Source organism: Oncorhynchus tshawytscha, linkage group LG07, assembly GCF_018296145.1.
Source record: "Oncorhynchus tshawytscha isolate Ot180627B linkage group LG07, Otsh_v2.0, whole genome shotgun sequence".
Lineage (NCBI taxonomy): Eukaryota > Metazoa > Chordata > Actinopteri > Salmoniformes > Salmonidae > Oncorhynchus > Oncorhynchus tshawytscha.
In genome coordinates this window covers 9,281,817-9,302,747 of record NC_056435.1, presented here as the reverse complement: position 1 = coordinate 9,302,747, position 20,931 = coordinate 9,281,817, and the positions used below count along the sequence as shown (strand labels likewise).

The following is a 20,931-nucleotide window of genomic DNA, read 5'->3' as shown; positions in this document are numbered from 1 at the left end:
CTGAACCTTGTTTGCGGTCAGTAGGTCACATGACCAAGGAGCTATTGAAATTAGAAACATTGAACATTCATTATTAATTTAATCTTTAGCCTAACTTAAACTGCCAGGTTTCCCGAATAGTAGTGGCAGGACCACAAGTTTACTTTCATATGATGGCTATTTTATCATTAATTGCGCATTAGGCAATTTCCACCACCATTTGACGTATAATACATTTTACCGAAACAAAAAGATCCCACCATGTCGAACAAACAAATTATCTGTCGGCATTATTACAATTTTACCGTAAATTCCTGCATCCATCACAGCTGTCATTATTTTTGTATATACAGTGCCTTGCGAAAGTATTCGGCCCCCTTGAACTTTGCGACCTTTTGCCACATTTCAGGCTTCAAACATAAAGATATAAAACTGTATTTTTTTGTGAAGAATCAACAACAAGTGGGACACAATCATGAAGTGGAACGACATTTATTGGATATTTCAAACTTTTTTAACAAATCAAAAACTAAATTATTATTAAATTATAATTATTAAATTATTCAGCCCCCTTAAGTGAATACTTTGTAGCGCCACCTTTTGCTGCGATTACAGCTGTAAGTCGCTTGGGGTATGTCTGTATCAGTTTTGCACATCGAGAGACTGACATTTTTTCCATTCCTCCTTGCAAAACAGCTCGAGCTCAGTGAGGTTGGATGGAGAGCATTTGTGAACAGCAGTTTTCAGTTCTTTCCACAGATTCTCGATTGGATTCAGGTCTGGACTTTGACTTGGCCATTCTAACACCTGGATATGTTTATTTTTGAACCATTCCATTGTAGATTTTGCTTTATGTTTTGGATCATTGTCTTGTTGGAAGACAAATCTCCGTCCCAGTCTCAGGTCTTTTGCAGACTCCATCAGGTTTTCTTCCAGAATGGTCCTGTATTTGGCTCCATCCATCTTCCCATCAATTTTAACCATCTTCCCTGTCCCTGCTGAAGAAAAGCAGGCCCAAACCATGATGCTGCCACCACCATGTTTGACAGTGGGGATGGTGTGTTCAGGGTGATGAACTGTGTTGCTTTTACGCCAAACATAACGTTTTGCATTGTTGCCAAAAAGTTCAATTTTGGTTTCATCTGACCAGAGCACCTTCTTCCACATGTTTGGTGTGTCTCCCAGGTGGCTTGTGGCAAACTTTACACAACACTTTTTATGGATATCTTTAAGAAATGGCTTTCTTCTTGCCACTCTTCCATAAAGGCCAGATTTGTGCAATATACGACTGATTGTTGTCCTATGGACAGAGTCTCCCATCTCAGCTGTAGATCTCTGCAGTTCATCCAGAGTGATCATGGGCCTCTTGGCTGCATCTCTGATCAGTCTTCTCCTTGTATGAGCTGAAAGTTTAGAGGGACGGCCAGGTCTTGGTAGATTTGCAGTGGTCTGATACTCCTTCCATTTCAATATTATCGCTTGCACAGTGCTCCTTGGGATGTTTAAAGCTTGGGAAATCATTTTGTATCCAAATCCGGCTTTAAACGTCTTCACAACAGTATCTCGGACCTGCCTGGTGTGTTCCTTGTTCTTCATGATGCTCTCTGCGCTTTTAACGGACCCCTGAGACTATCACAGTGCAGGTGCATTTATACGGAGACTTGATTACACACAGGTGGATTGTATTTATCATCATTAGTCATTTAGGTCAACATTGGATCATTCAGACATCCTCACTGAACTTCTGGAGAGAGTTTGCTGCACTGAAAGTAAAGGGGCTGAATAATTTTGCACGCCCAATTTTTCAGTTTTTGATTTGCTAAATTTTTTTGAAATATCCAATAAATGTCGTTCCACTTCATGGTTGTGTCCCACTTGTTGTTGATTCTTCACAAAAAAATACAGTTTTATATCTTTATGTTTGAAGCCTGAAATGTGGCAAAAGGTCGCAAAGTTCAAGGGGGGCGAATACTTTCGCAAGGCACTGTATAGTTAGACTTTACTCGCATTAAATCTGTGGATGGAAACGGGGTTACAGACAGCAAATTAAATCAGCATTAACATATCAGTAAGCATGGCTTCGACGCTTGAACCAACAACTCCCTCATAAGATAAAAAATAAACAGGTAAAGGACCCTGAAGATGTAAAAAAGAGAGAGAGATACCATAGTAGTCACATTCAGGTGCATGTGCACACATAGTGTAGTTAGACAGGCAGAAACACAGAGACCGAGTTGGTTGGGTTGAATGGGAACAAGTGTGAAGCCATGCAGCATGGGTATAGAACGCTGACAGACTGCGTTGCCGGGTGGTGTGTGTGTTTGTGTTTCCACACGTCCCCAGCTAACCTTTTGTTTGCACACCAACAAATATATAATGTCAATAGAAACACAATGATCGTCCATTTTCTCTGGTTTATAACTATGGACTTTTGAACCATACAGTATAAAATATGCACAGACACAATGCTTTTTGACATGGAATTTACTTATACATCTCTATACAGGGTATGTCAGGTATGTCAGTTTACAAAAGGGTGAACTAGAAAGAACATACACCGTCAAAAGTAACACAAAGACAACTGTGTACAGTAATACATACAAATAAACCATTGTAGACATAAATAAATTATAGACTTAACTGTATGTACACCATTTACAGTACATGAGTTGGGGCACAAAATGACATCTTCAGCATATTAAAATGTCAAATAAATGTTTTTTTTAATTAACAGTGACAAGTCACTGTCTATTTGTCGGAGAGAGGGAGGTTGTAATACAAACCATTTCATGCCAGAAACACTAGGATTTTACATGCAAAGCCAAGGTCTCTAAGGAATCTTAATCTACTGTATAACGACTCATATCCACATGCAACATTCAGAAGCATTTCCTCATTGAAGGGTTGGGTGAACTGTTTATTGGTGGGCTACTTGTTAGCAATTTATTTAATTGGTAGGGTGTACATACAACAGTAGAGGCATGACTGAGTAGAGCCTGAAAGAGAACCCTTCTCCCTTCTGTTGGTGGCCGTTCTCTAGTGTCCTGAGTCTGGGAGGTTAGTTCTGTGCAGTCTGGTCAGCTGATCTCTCAGTGCCTCTATGTTGGGCTGGTGCTGGTGATGGTTCCTGAGTCTAGGTCCTGAGATAGGACAAACAAGTCAACAATATGGTCAGAGTTAGGGTTGCAAAGCTACCGGTAATTTACGAAAGTTACTAGATTCTTCAGTAATAATGGCAATTAACAGATAATCTATGGAAACTATAGTGATTTATACTTGAATAACCAAAACAAATTTTTATTCATAAATAAAGTATACATGTATTATATTTGTGTTCATATTGTCCATGAGTTTCTAGTGGATAGACCACATGGTCACAGAGAAAATAACCTAATTAATGAAAAAAGCATCTAATCAACAATGGCGTTATTTTCAGTGAACTCTGCAACTCCTCCAACTATTGTATTTTTTTCACAACTACAACCAGTTTGTACCCAAAACATTTACAGCAAAAATATAGTCAAATAAGTAAGTGAGTAAAAAATAGAAAGGATAGTTCATGCTGAAATCCTTACATTAAACACATACATTTACTAAGTTATATTTAGAATAAAGTTTTATAGCTTTGTCATTCATTTATTTATTTTCAAATCATCTTATTGGATTTGTTGTAATATATTTTACATGAGGCCACGCAGAGGGCCAGAGATAGTCAGCAGTACCCCAAAAGGCCACTAGATGTCATATGGTAAAATTCCATACATTTCTTGAAAGTTACAAAATTATAGTAGTTTACTGGTAGACTTTGAAAGTTTCCAGTAATATACTCTCCTTTTGCAACCCTAGTCAGACTGCAACATCATAAATCTCTTTTAGCGTCTGGAAAAGAGCAAGATAATCCAATCCATGATCTTACTGTGCTGCAGGACTGGTGAGATGTCGGGAGTGCAAAAAGTCTTGGTGGTGGCAGGACCCTCTCCTCCGGCTCCAATCACCTGGATCTCCAGGCTGTAGAGGGTGGCTAGCTGCAGACCTGACACTACCAGGACATTACGCTCCTGACAGACGAGGGAAGACAACAATACAGGGGCTCATTAACTGTTAAAAGGGGCTGGTTGGCTTTTTCCTATATGGATGTTTTGGTCACCTTACTCTACTACCCCCCCCTTTGCCGTGAAACTACTTATTTAAACTGCAACAAATCATGGGAATTTGTGAAAATTGATTACTTGGACATTTTTTGGTTATTTATGAAAATTTTGATTTCCTGAGACAAATGGTCAGATTTGTTGCATAACGGTGGGCTAATTCATTGAGTTAATATGGGTTTCCAGTTATGGTGGTACCCCACTGGGGAGACACTGGTTGAATCGACGTTGTTTCCACGTCATTTCAATCAAATTATGTTGAACCAACGTGGAAAAGACGCTGAAATGACGTCTGTGCCTGGTGGCACAGCACTATTTGGTTTTATACTGATGGACTTACTGGTGGTAGTATCTGGGACTGTGAGATTAGGCTGTTGGGAAGGTTGTTATGGCGACTGGCTGAGGTCACTTCCGCCCATGTGACCTGGAACCCGTGGAGCTGTCGGGGTGGGAGTGGCGCAGACACCTCCCATGTAAACACAGCTGTGACGTTACCCTTGTGGGCCATGAAGGAGGCGGTCAGGTTCTCTGCCTTGGACAGCACCTTCGGAGGAGAAGTTCCTATGGGACAAACATACAGAGTGTTTGAGGGGACCAGTTTGAGCAAAGCAGTGCGCAGAATTGCAAATCTTGATCACATAATGACGAGTCATTTAGGATGCAAGGTGATATGGAGATCAGTGATTCAGTCCGACTTCAATGTAGTTCATCTCAAACATAGAGAGGTACACCAATGGACATGTGAACTGAAGGGTCACTAGGTCAATGACAAAGTGTCCAAAGTGGTCTTTGGGTGGTCAGTGGTGTCTCACCTTCCTGGCCGGGACAGGCTATGTGTTTGGGGCTCTTGGCCCTGATGCTGGCGCAGGAGGGGGTAAAGAAGAAGGTGGTTTCTGCTTGGGCACGTCCGTTAGTACCCAGTGGCTGGAGGTTCACTCTGTACTTACAGGAGAAGAGCAGGCCGGGGAGGCTGGCAAAGCCCTCCTATAAGAGGTTGAAGACAGCGGACACAGATATGATGAGAGCAGCCTATACTGTAACTCCAATAGAGATAGATACCCTTTGCCTTACTTGAAGTTTCACCATAACTTGTTTCACCATAAATCGGTTGTATGGCTGAATGAAACTGGTTACCTGTGTGATGATATTGTCCACTCCTTTGGTCTGGTTGTGTCCACAGTACTCTGGTACCCACTGGACACGATAACGAACTACAGTGGGATCTGAGAGAAATTGAAAGTAGTATAAATCAATAATCATTCATCATCATCTGCCGATTTGTCGCATAACACTGGTGACGAAGCACACATTGTCCTTTCAAAATAAGGACAATAAAGCTCAACTTGTTCAGACAGAACAGATTATTTGATGCAAAATGTAAGAAAAGCTGTTCCTCAGTTGGCTCTTTGTGTAGCCCAGTGTGTGTGCTCTGGGTAGCCCAGTGTGTGTGCTCTGGGTAACCCAGTGTGTGTGCTCTGGGTAGCCCAGTGTGTGTGCTCTGGGTAACCCAGTGTGTGTGCTCTTGGTAACCCAGTGTGTGTGCTCTGGGTAGCCCAGTGTGTGTGCTCTGGGTAGCCCAGTGTGTGTGCTCTGGGTAGCCCAGTGTGTGTGCTCTGTAACCCTGGGCTCTAACCCAGTGTGTGTGCTCTGGGTAGCCCAGTGTGTGTGCTCTGGGTAGCCCAGTGTGTGTGCTCTGGGTAGCCCAGTGTGTGTGCTCTGGGTAGCCCAGTGTGTGTGCTCTGGGTAGCCCAGTGTGTGTGCTCTGGGTAGCCCAGTGTGTGTGCTCTGGGTAGCCCAGTGTGTGTGCTCTGGGTAGCCCAGTGAGTCAGCGATGCTAGCTTACTGTGCTCATGTTCCTGCATGAACAGGATTCAGGATATACTTCTGTGCATCTTAACAGCTGGTAAGAAAGCAGCCTTTTGTTTGTTTAATTACCCACAAGCAGCCTGTACATTTACGATAATCTCTCTGTTTACATCACGATAGGGAGGTGGTGGTTAGAGGATTATTTCCTCAGCAGCACTGCTGTTCTTATCAAAGGCCAAATCAAATGTGTGTGTGTGTGTGCTTGCGTGCGTGCGTGTGCGCCTATGAGTGCGTTCATTCATGCGTGTGTGCCTGTGTCTAGGTTTCTCCCTGCATACCTGTGCTCCTCTGCCAGTAGACCCGGACCTGCAGCTGGCCATCCTGGTAGAAGGGGGTGCCCACATCCAACACATCAGGGATAAGGCCCTCGGAGACGGGGACCGGGCGGGCGCCAGGCCTCTGCTCCTCCCCTGATTGTGGAACAATGAAAATGGGAACAAAGCGATGTCAGATCAGATGCAAACATACACTACATGCCAACACTATAGCTTTCCCTTTTTACCCTCATTTTGACAGGGTGTAATGCTGAGACGAAGGTCTCTTTCACAGATCAGCCCTGTATACACACCAATATACACATCAATATTCACATCAATATACACATCAATACACAAAATGCTAAACACATTCATAGGAAACAAACACACTCTTCAGTAAAAAGGTCCTCAATTAGCCTTTTCCGTCAATCCAAATACCCAGATAATTTTTCAGCTGGGACATGATCAATGAGGGCACCATCCAATGTATATACAAAAGTATGTGGACACTCCTTCAAATTAGTGGATTTGGCTATGTCAGCCTCACCCGTTGCTGACAGACGTATGAAATCGAGCACACAGCCATGCAATCTCCATAGACAAACATTGGCAGTAGAATGGCCTTACTGAAGAGCTCAGTGACTTTCAACGTGGCACCATCATAAGATGCCACCTTTTCAATAAGTCAGTTCGTCAAATTTCCGCCCAACTGTAATTGCAGTTATTGTGAAGTGGAAACGTCTAGGACCAACAACGGCTCAGCCACGAAGAGGTAGGCCACATAAGCTCACAGAATGGAACCACCGAGTGCTGAAGCGCGTAAAAATCGCCTGTCCTCGGTTGCAACACTGACTACCAAATTTCAAACTGCTTCTGGAAGCAACGTCAGCACAAGAACTGCTAGTCTGGAGCTCCATGAAATGGGTTTCCATGGCCGAGCAGCCGCACACAAGCCTAAGATCAACATGCATAATGCCAAGCCTCGGCTGGAGTGGTGTAAAGTTCACCACTCCACCAAGTTATTTGGCCACTTTAGTTGTAATACAAACCTTATCAAAACAGGCCTATGGGCTATGTGTGCTACTATGATTAGAAAAAGTCGCAAAAAAAGGCATTGTTTCTTATGCTGGGCATCATTCACAAGTGATAATGTAGAATTCACAAGTGATAGGCTAATATTGTCACCCATCAGACTATTCTTAATTTAATCTTGTCTTTACATGTACTAAATAATATATGTGTGAAATTTGTTTTGATTTAAAATGGTCCATTATCAGGCACCTGTCTCGAAACAAGCTTTTCCCGTGGTTAATTTTCACGCCAGCAAGGAAGGCTATACCCCTGTTGTAAAGATAAACAATGTGCTTATTATTAGGAAAGTTGAGAAATAAATATAATAGGCCTAGCCTATAGAAAGCTGATGGGGTCCTCCTCTTTTTAAGAGGCCATCACTCTGTTTTCTCACGCAATTGCATAGCCTATAGAAATTTTGCGCAATATGAGCTCATTGGCTCTCATGAAGTGTTTGATTAGATCTTTGATTACAATTGCATTGATGCTGAGTACCAGGCAGTTTGCAAGTTTGGTAGGCTAATAACGACCATCAGCAGCATCAGAGCTTGGAGAAGCCTAATTACCGTTATAAACAGTATTAGACTGCAGTCATGATACGTGACTGGTCATGTAGTGTATCACTCTTCCAACCTCAATATACTGGGTAAATATTTAATAGAGTTGCAAAATTCTGTAAATCCTCCAACTGGGATTTCCTAGAAAAACCAGGGAACTTTGAGAATGTTCCCAGAATTTGGGGAACCTAATTATCAAAAATTTTCCTTAACAAATGACAGCTGATAAGCTTTGACTGTTGTTGACGTACTGTGTCGTGTGTTGAAGTGCAGGGTGGCTTTGGGACTCTTCAGTGGGGTCTGTCCCCAGTAGGACACGGCCTGTAGCTCCACACTGTAACTCCTTTTAGCTCGCAGACTCTCCAGCTCCACATAGCTCTGCCCCTGGATACACACACAGGACAGAGGGGTTATGGGGTCAGGAAGACCGTGCTGTGTCCTCTGCATCCACACAACAAAAGGTACAAAGTAGGTCCAATAACCACAGCAATAACTTGCCGGGAAATTTTTCATTTTCCAAAACAGACAACAACTATACAATTGCTTGGTTGGGTGTGTAAGCACTAAGCACCATGCGATTGGAAGGTTTATGCCATCAAAGCCACACACACTGCCATTGTTTATCCTTACAACAAGCCATTTGTTGTGGCTTGAGGAAAGAAAGAACAGGCTTCCACTCTACATTGTCCCAGGGAATGTCCCATGTTAATGAATGCCTACATGTCAGGGTAGAAAAAGGGTTCCAAAAGGGTTCTCTCCTATGGGGACAGCCGAAGAACCCTTTTAGTTTCTAGAACTCGACCGCCAAAGCCCCTCAGACCACATCATTCCATTTCTATTGGTATGACTGACCTACCACATGGGCCCAACATGTCAAGGTAGGGGCCTTACTCTACGACTTACCCCATTGACCATCTTCCTCCTCTTTGTCTTAGGTGGTGCTGTGGCCCCAGTGCTGCCTGTGTCCCAGCTCCAGGACACCTTGTAGTGGTGTACAGGGACATCCAGGTCTGAGGGGATGGACCAGCGCAGCCGGACCGACACCGCCCTCCCGCCAGGGCCAAAGGTCACGTTGGACACCCTCAGCTCAGATGGGGCAGGGGGGCCGGAGGGGTCTGGGGACGACATCATTAATCAATCAGGTGTCATTGGTCTGAAGTAGACATCAGTAGTGTTTCTGGTGTTTCTATGTTAAACCGTTTTGTTATATTTCAGTCTTCTGTGATGTATATAAAGTGTAACATTGGGATGCAAACTCAAAATGTAATACATTTAAACTCTATATCTGACATGGTACATTTGTCTTTTTTTTTTAAGCCCATAACCATGTGTGTGAGGTGTATACTTCAGTTTCAAAGTAGATTTGTACCAAAAATCAGCCTGTGTGACCCTGATTTAACCTACTGCAGTAAAAAGGTCAATCAATCATGGAGGCATTCTCACTGACAAATGCAGCACAGCTAACCCACACCGCACATTACAGCTGCCAAATACATGAAGCTTTAGTAACTGTCTAATAAAGCTATTCATACATTGACTGGAAGGTATTACAGCTCTAGGGGGCTTAAGCACAATAAAGCACTTCGGAAATGGCCAAAAGCCAATGTAATTAGTCTGTATTCATCTTCATTACAGCCAGTGCAATATCACCCCAGATTGTTTAAGCCAGCCTCACACACACACACACGCAAACAGACACACAAACAAACACACACGCACACCTTTCTTGGTGTGGATGTGGCGACTGGGAGTGGTGAACCCTCTGGTCCCGTGGACATTCACTGCTGCCACTCTGAACTGGTACCACCGGCCTGCCCGGATGTCAGCCAGCCGCGCTTTCTCCTCTGTGGTCTAGAGACAGAGAGAGACAGAGAGAGAGAGAGACAGAGAGTTGTTTAACTTCACGAGCAATCAATACATTGCCACACAGTGAACTCTAAGTAGATTACATTAATTTGTCCCCTTATAATCAACTAAATCCAGTATTAATAAGTGAGCATCCCCAAAAAAAGGCTGACTAACCTGTGCTACCACCTCCCACTGCGTAGCAGCATCCTCACTAGGTTGTATCCCGTAGTTCCACCTCCTCTGGACCACGTAGATGACCGGCTCGGCCGACACGTTGAATCGGGAGGACCAGCTCACCTCCATCTGGCCAGACCTCAGCTCCTCAAAACTCAGCTCCTTCCTGGGCTTCAGAGGGGCTCCTAGAAGGGTGAAGTGGGTCGTTTCAAGGTCATGTGATCATTCGATTTTAGTCATTGGGCAGATGTTCTTATCCAGAGCAATTCTTTTTTTTTTTACATAGTTAGCTCAGGGAATCGAACCTTCCACTGACATCAGTGAATTATCTAAGAGAAAGTTCGTTTTTTTAATCTCATCTTTGAATTGGCCGACAAATTGGTTGGAGATAATATATTGGTTAACCAACCTACAAAAAATGTATGTACTGAAGTTTCCCGTCTATTTTACTAAACACTAAATACTGTGTGTACTGGAGGTTGCTGTACCTTTGTTAAGGTTCTTGGGAGGTTGGCAGGTGTGCCCACAGCCGTTGGAACAGCACTTCTTCTGGGCAGAGCACTCTCTGTCCTCCTCGCATCCCTCCACACACGCCGCCGCAAATCCGCTGGCCTTCTCAGGGGCAGGGCAGTCGCCCTGCTTCACTGCCACCACCGAGCGCAGGAACTCACAACTCGTTACACACTCCCAGTGCTTCTTGGGAATTGAGCGCTGGGGTGGAGGATTGGGGGACAGAGAGAGAGAGTGTTAGAAAGCATAGATGCTTTACTAATAAAATAACATGCAGAAAAACTGTACAGAAACTGTAGGAAAAAGATCAGTTTCTGATTACTTACTGATTAAGGAAATTGAAGAAGCACTGAGGTAAAATATGCCTGTGTCAGATTACTTTTGCCAAGAAAATGTCTATGGAGGAGAATCTGAACTGAACTCTACTAATTTAGCCTCTCAACATGAAGCCTCTCCTCAGCGTGTTCCTCCCCCCTAACTTAACGAAGTGGGAGGCTGTCAAAAGTCATCGTACCTCACAAAGCTCCCGACACTGGCTCTTCAGGTCCCAGGAGGCCTTGCAGGGTTCCAGGCACTTTGAAGGTGAGAGAAACAGAGATGGAGGTGAGGGCTTGTTACACCTTCCATGCCACCACAGGAGATTTCTGAAGCAGCTTAATAAATTAAAAACGTGTCACCACGGTATTCAAAAAAAATACTTGAATACTTCTTCTGCCCTCAATCTCCCTCAATATAACAGCAAAAAGTGTTACCACAAACTTTAGCAGCTTGAGATTTATTGGGAGGATTCTTTGTATGCATCTGACATCTGTGGCTTTGTCGGTGTTCCTGACTCTATTGAGGAAAGAACAGCTAAAGAACTTGACAGTCGGTTGCTGGACCCACATTTAATTTGGGGAACATCAGTTTAAGGGAAATAAATAGGATGTTTGAAAATCAAAGAACACCACTCTTCCACAGTGTGTTTGTTATTAACTATGTGCTTCCTGTAGTGGCTTGTAAATCTGTCCTGCTGTCCTTGTCCCCTGAGAGACACTCTTCCTGCATGAGTAACCCAGGATAGGCTGCCCAGGGGAATATTCACATTTCCAATTTCATGCTGCAATGAAACACCGTGGTTGGTAGCCATGGAGGAAGGCAGTGGGGAATGTTGCATCACAATGTACAGTAAGGCTGGTGGCTCTAAGGGTAATTTGAAAGTTACCATATTAGAGTAACAATATCCATTTGATATCCAGGTTTAACTATGCTGAACACAAATATAAAACGCAACATGCAACAATTTCAATGATTTTACTGAGTTACATTTCATATGAGGCAATCAGTCAATTTAAATTTAAAAAATTAGGCCCTAATCTATAGATTTCACATGACTGAGAAGGGGTGCAGCCATGGGTGGGCATGGTAGGGCATAGACCCACCCACTTGGGAGCCATGCCTAGCCAATCAGAACAGGTTTTTCCCCACAAAAAGGGATTTATTACAGACAGAAATACTCCTCAGTTTCATCAGCTGTCCGAGGGGCTGGTCTCAGATGATCCCACAGGTGAAGAAGCCGGATGTGGAGGTCCTGGGCTGGCGTTGTTACACGTGGTCTGTGGTTGTGAGGCCGGTTGGACGTACTGGCAAATTTTCTAAAAAGACGCTGGGGGCGGCTTACGGTAGAGAAATTAACATTAAATTCTCTGGAAACAGCTCTGGTGGGCATTCCTGCATTCAGCATGCCAATTGTACACTCCCTCAAAACTTGAGACATCTGTGGCATTGTGTTGTGTGACAAAACTGCACATTTTAGAGTGGCTTTTTATTGTCCCCAGCACACGGTGTACCTTTGTAATTATCATGCTGTTTAATCAGCTTCTTGATATACCACACCTGTCAGGTGGATGGATTGTCTTGGCAACCTCTGGGATCTTTTTCAGCTCATGAAACATGGGACCAACACTTTACATGTTGTGTTTATATTTGTGTTCAGTATATAAACTCAGTATGCTTATGGTTATCATTTCTTACTTACTTATGCCTTGACACAAGTATAACAGCATGTCCAATACACTCCTACAACCTTCTAGAGAAAACCTCAACCATGTAATGCGTTGTTGAAGGTTTTCAAGGCGTGAAGATCGGAGTTGTCCTGGGGCAACGTTTTGGTCGGAATGAGAGTGGGAAACACATTTACCTTCAGTTGCTGTGAAAACATGAGCGTGTGTGTGTGTGTGTGTGTGTGTGTGTGTGTGTGTGTGTGTGTGTGTGTGTGAGTGTGAGTGTATGTGTGTGTGAGTGTATGTGAGTGTGAGAGTAATTGTGTGAGGGGTGGAATGGGGTGGAGAGTGCTGGTAGTTGTCGGAAACTCTGAATAACGTGAAGGAAGGAGGCACACGTTTAAATGCAGCTGAGGTGCCCACTTTATGGTGGGGAAAATGCGGAGACCCTGCCGAGCTCGCGCCAGGCCCCACTGCTACTTGTATGGAAGGAACATCCTGAAACTGCTACAGGCTGACATTGTACCCTTTCCCATTCACTATCACATGCTCATACATTGCTCATACATTCAACTAGCTCTCTCTTACCCCTCTACTCTCCTGTAGTACCCTGTCCTTGCTTTATCTCTCCTACAGTCCCTCCATACTACAGTGTACTGCATGTCTAAAGCTCTCCCATAGTGTCTAGATCCTCGGCTCCCTGCCATAACCTAGTACCATGTCGTACTATGACTGTCCCTGTCCTGTCATCTCTTATCTCCCTTCTCTGGTCTCCAACTTGAGATTCTTCCTCTAATCCCAACTGACGCTCAGACTCTCTCGTCTCCTCGTTGTTATTGTGCCTCTCGGCTATGCTTCGTTTTCCGCCCCATTTCAAACTCAAACCAGGCATTCCTTTCCACTAGCGACCGACCGCAAATAAAGCAGAATTCTAGGACTCTAATAGAATGCCTAGGAATTTACAGAACACCTAAGGACTCTCTTCCACTGATGGAAAAAGACAAAGGAGTATTACCCCTTGATGGCAGAAATTTGATAGACATTTGAAAGTCAATAATGCTTACTCTTAATTTTGAACACAGGAAAACCTGCTCTGTTTTTACAAAGGAACCAGGGAAAACACGAAAAGCACCAGCAGGGTGCACATGGCCATTTCAGTATGCAGTAGGACAAGACTGAACCGTTTCCTCTCTGAACGACAGTAGATAATGGCCTCAGTGACTTCTGACCGTGCATAACGCTGCTGTTCTGTTTGCGTGGTGAAGACTGAGCCTGCTTCTCAAACGGTACCCTGTTCTCTATATAGTGCACTCATTTTGACCAGCGCCATATGGGCCCTGGTCAAAATAAATGCACTAAACAGGGAAAAAGGGTGTCGTTTGGGATGCACACTGGCTGTACTGTAGCACACAGCAGTGTTTGATACCGTGCCCAGATGACACCCTCCCTGGAGAAAAAAAAGACCCTGCCTTTGTCTCTCCCTTCCTGTTTCTACAAATTGAACAGGCTTTGGGGGAGTTCCAGAGTCTTTCACAAGAGGACAAGCCTGTGCCAGCTCTCTGTAGTGCTAACACTGTTCATTATTTCACATGGTCATGTCTGTGGTGGAAGGAAGAAGATGTGGTGTGTTAGAAATGGCACCCTATTGCCTGCATAGGGCTCTGGTCAAAAGTAGTGCACTATATATGGAATAGGGTGCCATTTCAGCCTTGTTTTTAGTCCTTAGGGCCACATCATCCCAACTGCTAGACCAGTAAGTGTTAGTTGGTACACTAATGACTCCCAAGTGGTGCCTAAATGCCAATCTGAAAGAGCCTTGGCTTGTCGTGAGGTGATAAAAAAATAATGACTTCAACTAAGCATTCATATCTGCAGAGCTGAGAGGCTGACGGGCAGCCCGGTGTAATGGCATGGCAATTATAACCGTCGCGGCTCTCCTAAATGAGGCACTGAAGCGATCCTGTCATCCCCTGCTAAGCCTTTGAATGAAGATGTGACCGGACTCTATTGTGTCAGACTATGGTAATCATCTATAGTAGCCTTAATTGACTGCCTGCCTCGACGAGATAGTGACAGGCAGATTAACAGTCACTCATCATTACCAGGGAGGTCCATAGAGACAACGTGATGCTGAGTGTGCATGGGCAAAGTACAGGATGATCGGACTATTGTGACCAAACATTATCATAGCTCTACTGGATGTAATCACTGAGGGCATTAAAAAATAGAATCACTGTTGTTGTCTCCGATAAGTTGTGGGTGGACTTTTAGGGTAGCCGTAAACACTGCTGCAAGCAATCACCAAATGCAGACATGCGATGGCTTACGCAGCGAAAACAAATCATCGCCTGTAATCAAATACTGCAAAACATGAGGGTCTGACTTCCAATTTTGTGGTTGAGTTGGAACTACAGATTACATAGTAGGCAGTGGCATTTCAGGAAGACCTTAAATCAGACTGAAATCCTTGAGCAGCCAATCAAATCTAATGTTGAGTTCTGGTGCTATACTGAACCATTGGTGATATGTAACTGAAAGCAAAGCAAGATTACTTTTAAAGTGAGACCGCAGAGACATTAAGATCTCCTTAGTGAGAATAAATTGATTCTTCATCTCCACTTCAGAGCCTCTAATTTGGCAATTAGCTACCATGTAATGAACATTCCACAACGAAGAGGATTCTAATTGGCTGTGTTCTTTCTTAACGAGAATAGAATATCATTATTACTTTCTTAACGAGAATAAAATAGCATTATCATCACTCCTCAAGAAAACAAGGAGTGCGCTGAAATGTATAATTGTATTATTTATTATATGCTCAGTTTCACCATTAAAAACAGAGCAAAAAAAACAGCACATCGGTTTGGGCCTAGTGTGGAGAATGCGATCATGCTACAGGGATTGACCTGGTTTAAAGTTTGAGTGAAAACTCTCTCTGGAGTTCTGGAGAAATCTGCTGAGCAGTTGGCCAAATGTTTTCATGGATCCACCAAGAGAGGTCAGAGAGGTCACCCTGGGTTCTGTCTGTCTGTCTGGCTGTCTGTGTTTCTGTCTGTGAGCCTGTCTGTCCTGGGTGTCTGTCTGTCTGTCTGTCTGTCTGTCTGTCTGTCTGTCTGTCTGTCTGTCTGTCTGTCTGTCTGTCTGTCTGTCTGTCTGTCTGTCTCAGAAAGAGATGCGTGTTGTTGTGCTTCTCTCCCACACGGTGACACAAACACACAACTAACCAGAGTATTATACTGTAGTAAACAAAGTAACAAAACAATCACAACAACAATTCAAACTAATTAGGAATGTGGCTTCAGAATAAATAGCTACGAGTGTGAATGTGTTATTGAAAAAAACATTCAATTTATCAAAAACATATGAGATAATATTGTTCATAATGGTGTTTGACTGCTGTTTGCATGATGAGATATGACAACTGTGCAACCATTCTATTGGCGTATACTACAATATACTGAAGCCTGTGGAAAAAGCACACAGGCAACATGTCAGCTTCACTTCTGTACACTGTGGGGATAGTATACTGAAGGGCTGTTAGAGAATGTTACTGTCCTCATTACCAAAAATGAGTGGACCTCTGTACCCAAAGACAATTATGACTTCCAGAAAGGGATATACAGAAATGTATTTGATGAAAATACAAAGTGGAGACTAAGAGCTTAACAGCCAAGCATCCATCTAAAGCACCTGTCGCTATACGTTGCAATCATATATTTTGTAGGCTCTATGATCTACAGAGGAACAGTACATAGCTAGCTGCAGTATATTGGCTGACAGTGATGTATGGTATTGCATGGTACATAGAGTACTGTGTAAGAACCAATATGACAATGATTTATCCTGCTATTTGTTCAGCTGCTGACTTTCCCTGAGAGCTTTTCCTCTCTGAAAATAGAGCATTCAGTTTTGTGCGATTTCCGTCATGTTAGGTATGGTATGCATGTAAACATCAGTACGTTACCTTGGCACACTGTCTATGATTTTGACACCAGCCCAGGGATCCATTGTTCTGAAAGGAAAGAAGAGAGTAGAGGACAGTCAGTAGTATAATTACTAGGGGGAGAAGAGAGTAGAGGACAGTCAGTAGTATAATTACTAGGGAGAGTAGAGGACAGTCAGTAGTATAATTACTAGGGAGAGTAGAGGACAGTCAGTAGTATAATTACTAGGGGGAGAAGAGAGTAGAGGACAGTCAGTAGTATAATTACTAGAGAGTAGAGGACAGTCAGTAGTATAATTACTAGGGGGAGAAGAGAGTAGAGGACAGTCAGTAGTATAATTACTAGGGAGAGTAGAGGACAGTCAGTAGTATAATTACTAGGGAGAGTAGAGAGTAGAGGACATTCAGTAATGTAATTACTAGGGAGAGAAGAGAGTAGAGGACCGTCAGTATTAAACTCTGCAAAAAAAGAAACGTCCTCTCAGTGTCAACTGCGTTTATTTTCAGCAAACTTAACATGTGTAAATATTTGTATGAACATAAGATTCAACAACTGAGACATAAACTGAACATTTTCCACAGACATGTGACTAACAGAAATGGAATAATATATCCCTGAACAAAGGGGGGGGGGTCAAAATCAAAAGTAACAGTCAGTATCTGGTGTGGCCACCAGATGCATTAAGTACTGCAGAGCATCTCCTCCTCTTGGACTGCACCAGATCTGCCAGTTCTTGCTGTGAGATGTTACGTCACTCTTCCACCAATGCACCTGCAAGTTCCCAGACATTTCTGGGGGGAATGGCCCTAGCCCTCACCCTCCGATCCAACAGGTCCCAGACGTGCTAAATGGGATTGAGATCCGGGTTCTTCGCTGGCCATGGCAGAACACTGACATTCCTGTCTTACAGAAAATCACTCACATAACGAGCAGTATGGCTGGTGGCATTGTCATGCTGGAGGGTCATGTCAGGATGAGCCTGCAGGAAGGGTACCACATGAGGGAGGAGGATGTCTTCCCTGTAACGCACAGTGTTGAGATTGCCTGCAATGACAACAAGCTCAGTCCGATGATGCTGTGACACACCGCCCCAGACCATGATGGACCCTCCACCTCCAAATCGATCCTGCTCCTGAGTACAGGCCTCGGTGTAAGGCTCATTCCTTCGACGATAAACGCGAATCCGACCATCACACCTGGTGAGACAAAAACCCAGACTCGTCAGTGAAGAACACTTTTTGCCAGTCCTGTCTGGTCCAGCGATGGTGGGTTTGTGCCCATAGGTGACATTGTTAACGGTGATGTCTGGTGAGGACCTGCCTTACAACAGACCTACAAGCCCTCAGTTCAGACTCTCTCAGCCTGTTGCGGACAGTCTAAGCACTGATGGAGGGATTGTGCGTTCCTTGTGTAACTCGGGCAGTTGTTGCCATCCTGTACCTGTCCCGGAGGTGTGATGTTCGGATGTACTGATCCTGTGCATGTGTTGTTACATGTGGTCTGCCACTGCGAAGACGATCAGCTGTCCATCTTGTCTCTCTGTAGTGCTGTCTTAGGCATCTCACAGTACAGACATTGCAATTTATTGCTCTGGCTACATCTGCAGTCCTCATGCCTCCTTGCAGCATTCCTAAGGCACGTTCACACAGATGTGTACAGTGCAGGCAAGGCTAAAGACAGATAGTCATCTGACCTCTCTGTCATTATCAGGTCAATGAATGTCTTCATCCCAAATGGCACCATATTTCCATTATAGTGCACTACTTTTGAACAGGGCCTATAGGGCTCTGGTCAAAAGTAGTGCACTGTGAAGGGAATAGGATACTATTAGGGAATAGGATACTATTTGGGACTCATACAATTCATCATACCCATGTTATGAAGGCTCCCATGGCAGCCCAAGGGACATGAAAGTCAGAACAGATAAAGGTGGAATAAAACTTTTTTTTTAAAGATAAGGACATTTTGTTATGTCACTTTGACTAAATGAGTGGAGCACAATGTGACCTCTGACGCAAATCAGAACTAGTCTCACAAGTCAGACAATTGTTTTCCGAAATATTACATGTGAAAGACTGAAAATCAATGGTCAATGGCTACACCCTAAATGGCACCCTATTTCTTATATAGTGCACTACTTTTCACCAGAGCCCTGTGGGCCCTGGTAAAAAGTAGTGCACTACATAGGGAATGTGTGTCATTTGGGATGCAAGCCTAAATTTGAACCACCTCAAAGCAGACTCTAATGGTACTGTCCAACAACTATAATCCAGATTGATGGTGGCATTAACATGATTTGAATTCACTGTCTGACGTAGATTATGTCATGTTAAAAAAATCTCAGAAAGGGACTTTTCAATATGGAAAGCTTACGATAGGTTCAACAATCTGTGCCAAGATGTATTTCCATGGCTGCTTCCAGCAGAGACCTTTCAAACAATATGCTTCATTTTAGTCACGTTCACCTGTCCATTACTATGTGTCGAATTGATGAAAACGTATAGCTGAAGCGTACTGTAGCTAAACCCAAGTCTGGCAATAAGAATTAGCCATTTTATAGGCTGACATGACATAGTATCCTATCCACTCCTACAACGGGTAGACTTGATCTACGATCTATGGCAGGAATTCCATCGCAGAGGGAATAGATGGGCTGCCCTTGCAATCTAACATTGACCCTGCTACATGATCCGTGGGAAGTAGTGATTAAACAGGTTAAAGGTCATATCCTGACCCTTAGAGAGGTCACAAGTGCTTAACAGTGTGGCTAATGATGTGATGTCAGTGCAGTTCCAGTCCTATGATAATAAACCATAGCTAATAGCCATGTGTCTCACTAGTTCACCATTCCATATTCCCTATGGAGCAATTCATTCAGTCAACTATATAGGCCTACTATATGGGAGTATACTAGTGGGTATTCTCACAGGACCATCCCTCTGAATCCTGAGGCTGAATAGTGAGTAACTGGGCATGTTCACTGCTAAGGCTTAGTTATCTCCATGTACTGTCTGTTTTATTTGATTTGATTAATTTCATCTTTATTTAACCAGGTAGGCTAGTTGAGAACAAGTTCTCATTTGCAACTGCGATCTGGCCAAGATAAAGCAAAGCAGTGCAACACAAACAACAACACAGAGTTACACATGGAATAAACACATATACAGTCAATAACACAATAGAAAGAAATCTATATACAGAGTGTGCACTTGAGGTAAGATTAGGGAGGTAAGGAAATAAATAGGCCATAGTGGCGAAGTAATTACAATTTAGCAATTAAACACTGGCGTGATAGATGTGCGAAGATGAACTTGCAAGTAGAGATACTGGGGTGCAAAGGAGCAAAAAAAAAAAATAACACTATGGGGATGAGGTAGTTGGATGGGCTATTTACAGATGTCATCTGTAAATCCAAGGAGGAGAACATGAACTTGATCATGTGACCTGGGTGGCTCAGTCACAGTGTCATAGGCTTGGGACTGGAGGGGTAGTGAAGGGCTTGATATGGACGTAATTTGGATAACAAGCTTCTCTCTCTCCATCAGCCAGTAGGTTGCTCCAATTCTCAATGCAGAATCAGATTTAAAAATGGGACATGGTGAAGAGAACGTTCTAATGAGGAGTATAGTGTACAGACAGTTTCCTCTGTCAGAACATGATACTGAACTCATTCCATTGATTGTGTCTAGTTTGCTTGCAAACTTACCAAATCTAAAGCACTTATTGTGAGGCCAAAACCAAACTTCAGTTAGCAGTTAATAATCAACTAAATAAATAAACCAAAAGCAAAACAAGAAAAACAAACATTCTCTTATCAATAATGGGATGGTCTATTTCAAGCACATTCTGCTTTATTAATTCATTTGCGCATAAAAAGCAAAGGGAATATTATCTAATGCAGTAGAAACAAATCGGATTGCCTGCGTTTCATCCAACTTTGACTTTATTCCATGAAGAGAGCAGCATGCTCGCCCGCTTGTTTTGGCCTTACCTCCACCTGAGATTGTTTGGAGAGCGTCGCTATGCGCGTGCTGTGCAAGCTGAGGCACCTGGACGCACATCTCCCTCGGTAGACGTCGTTCATCGACCGGGTCTCGTCTTCCCTCTTCGTCTTCGCATTGACACTCAAGAACAAGATACTCCACCAACAAAGACTGGCAAATACACATCGACTTTTGAATAATGACATGGTCTAGGCCTTTTCTCCTGCGTGTGTTTCCCCTCGTAGCAACCGGACGGGTTTGTGACAGTTTGTGGATGCAGCCCGGGAAACTGAGGAAACTTCTACGTCGAAGGGAGGAGCCAGGGTCTGAGCTCAGCCTGCCATTGGAAGACATCTACCATAAAACGCAAATGATCTCAGGCATGATGTGTGTGATGAGTTTGGACCGTTGCCATCTAGTTGTTTAATTGCTGACATATTTGAAGTTATGACTGGCAAATAGCCTCCAAAAATTACAATCTAAATGTAAGGGCTAATCTACCTCACGCGATAAAACCAGGTCGAGTATTATCTTTAATGATACTGTCCTGCTTCAAATGAAGAAGGCATTTTGATAAAGGGTAATAACACGTGAACAAAATCGACAGATTCC

General features: G+C 43.4%; 1 protein-coding gene across 1 annotated transcript; it reads right to left on the bottom strand.

Annotated features, from left to right (window-relative positions):
• Positions 1-2,440: 2,440 nt before the first annotated feature.
• Positions 2,441-20,618, bottom strand: LOC112253802 (anosmin-1). Its single transcript, XM_024425798.2, has 14 exons — positions 20,328-20,618; positions 16,357-16,404; positions 10,925-10,984; positions 10,389-10,611; positions 9,901-10,085; positions 9,600-9,729; positions 8,782-8,993; positions 8,130-8,262; positions 6,272-6,403; positions 5,262-5,350; positions 4,940-5,111; positions 4,468-4,688; positions 3,896-4,037; positions 2,441-3,119 (listed from the first exon to the last, which is right to left on the bottom strand). Exons 1-14 carry the CDS (start codon positions 20,523-20,525, stop codon positions 3,016-3,018), a joined length of 2,049 nt encoding a protein of 682 aa, XP_024281566.1. The 5' UTR covers positions 20,526-20,618; the 3' UTR covers positions 2,441-3,015.
• Positions 20,619-20,931: the final 313 nt, after the last annotated feature.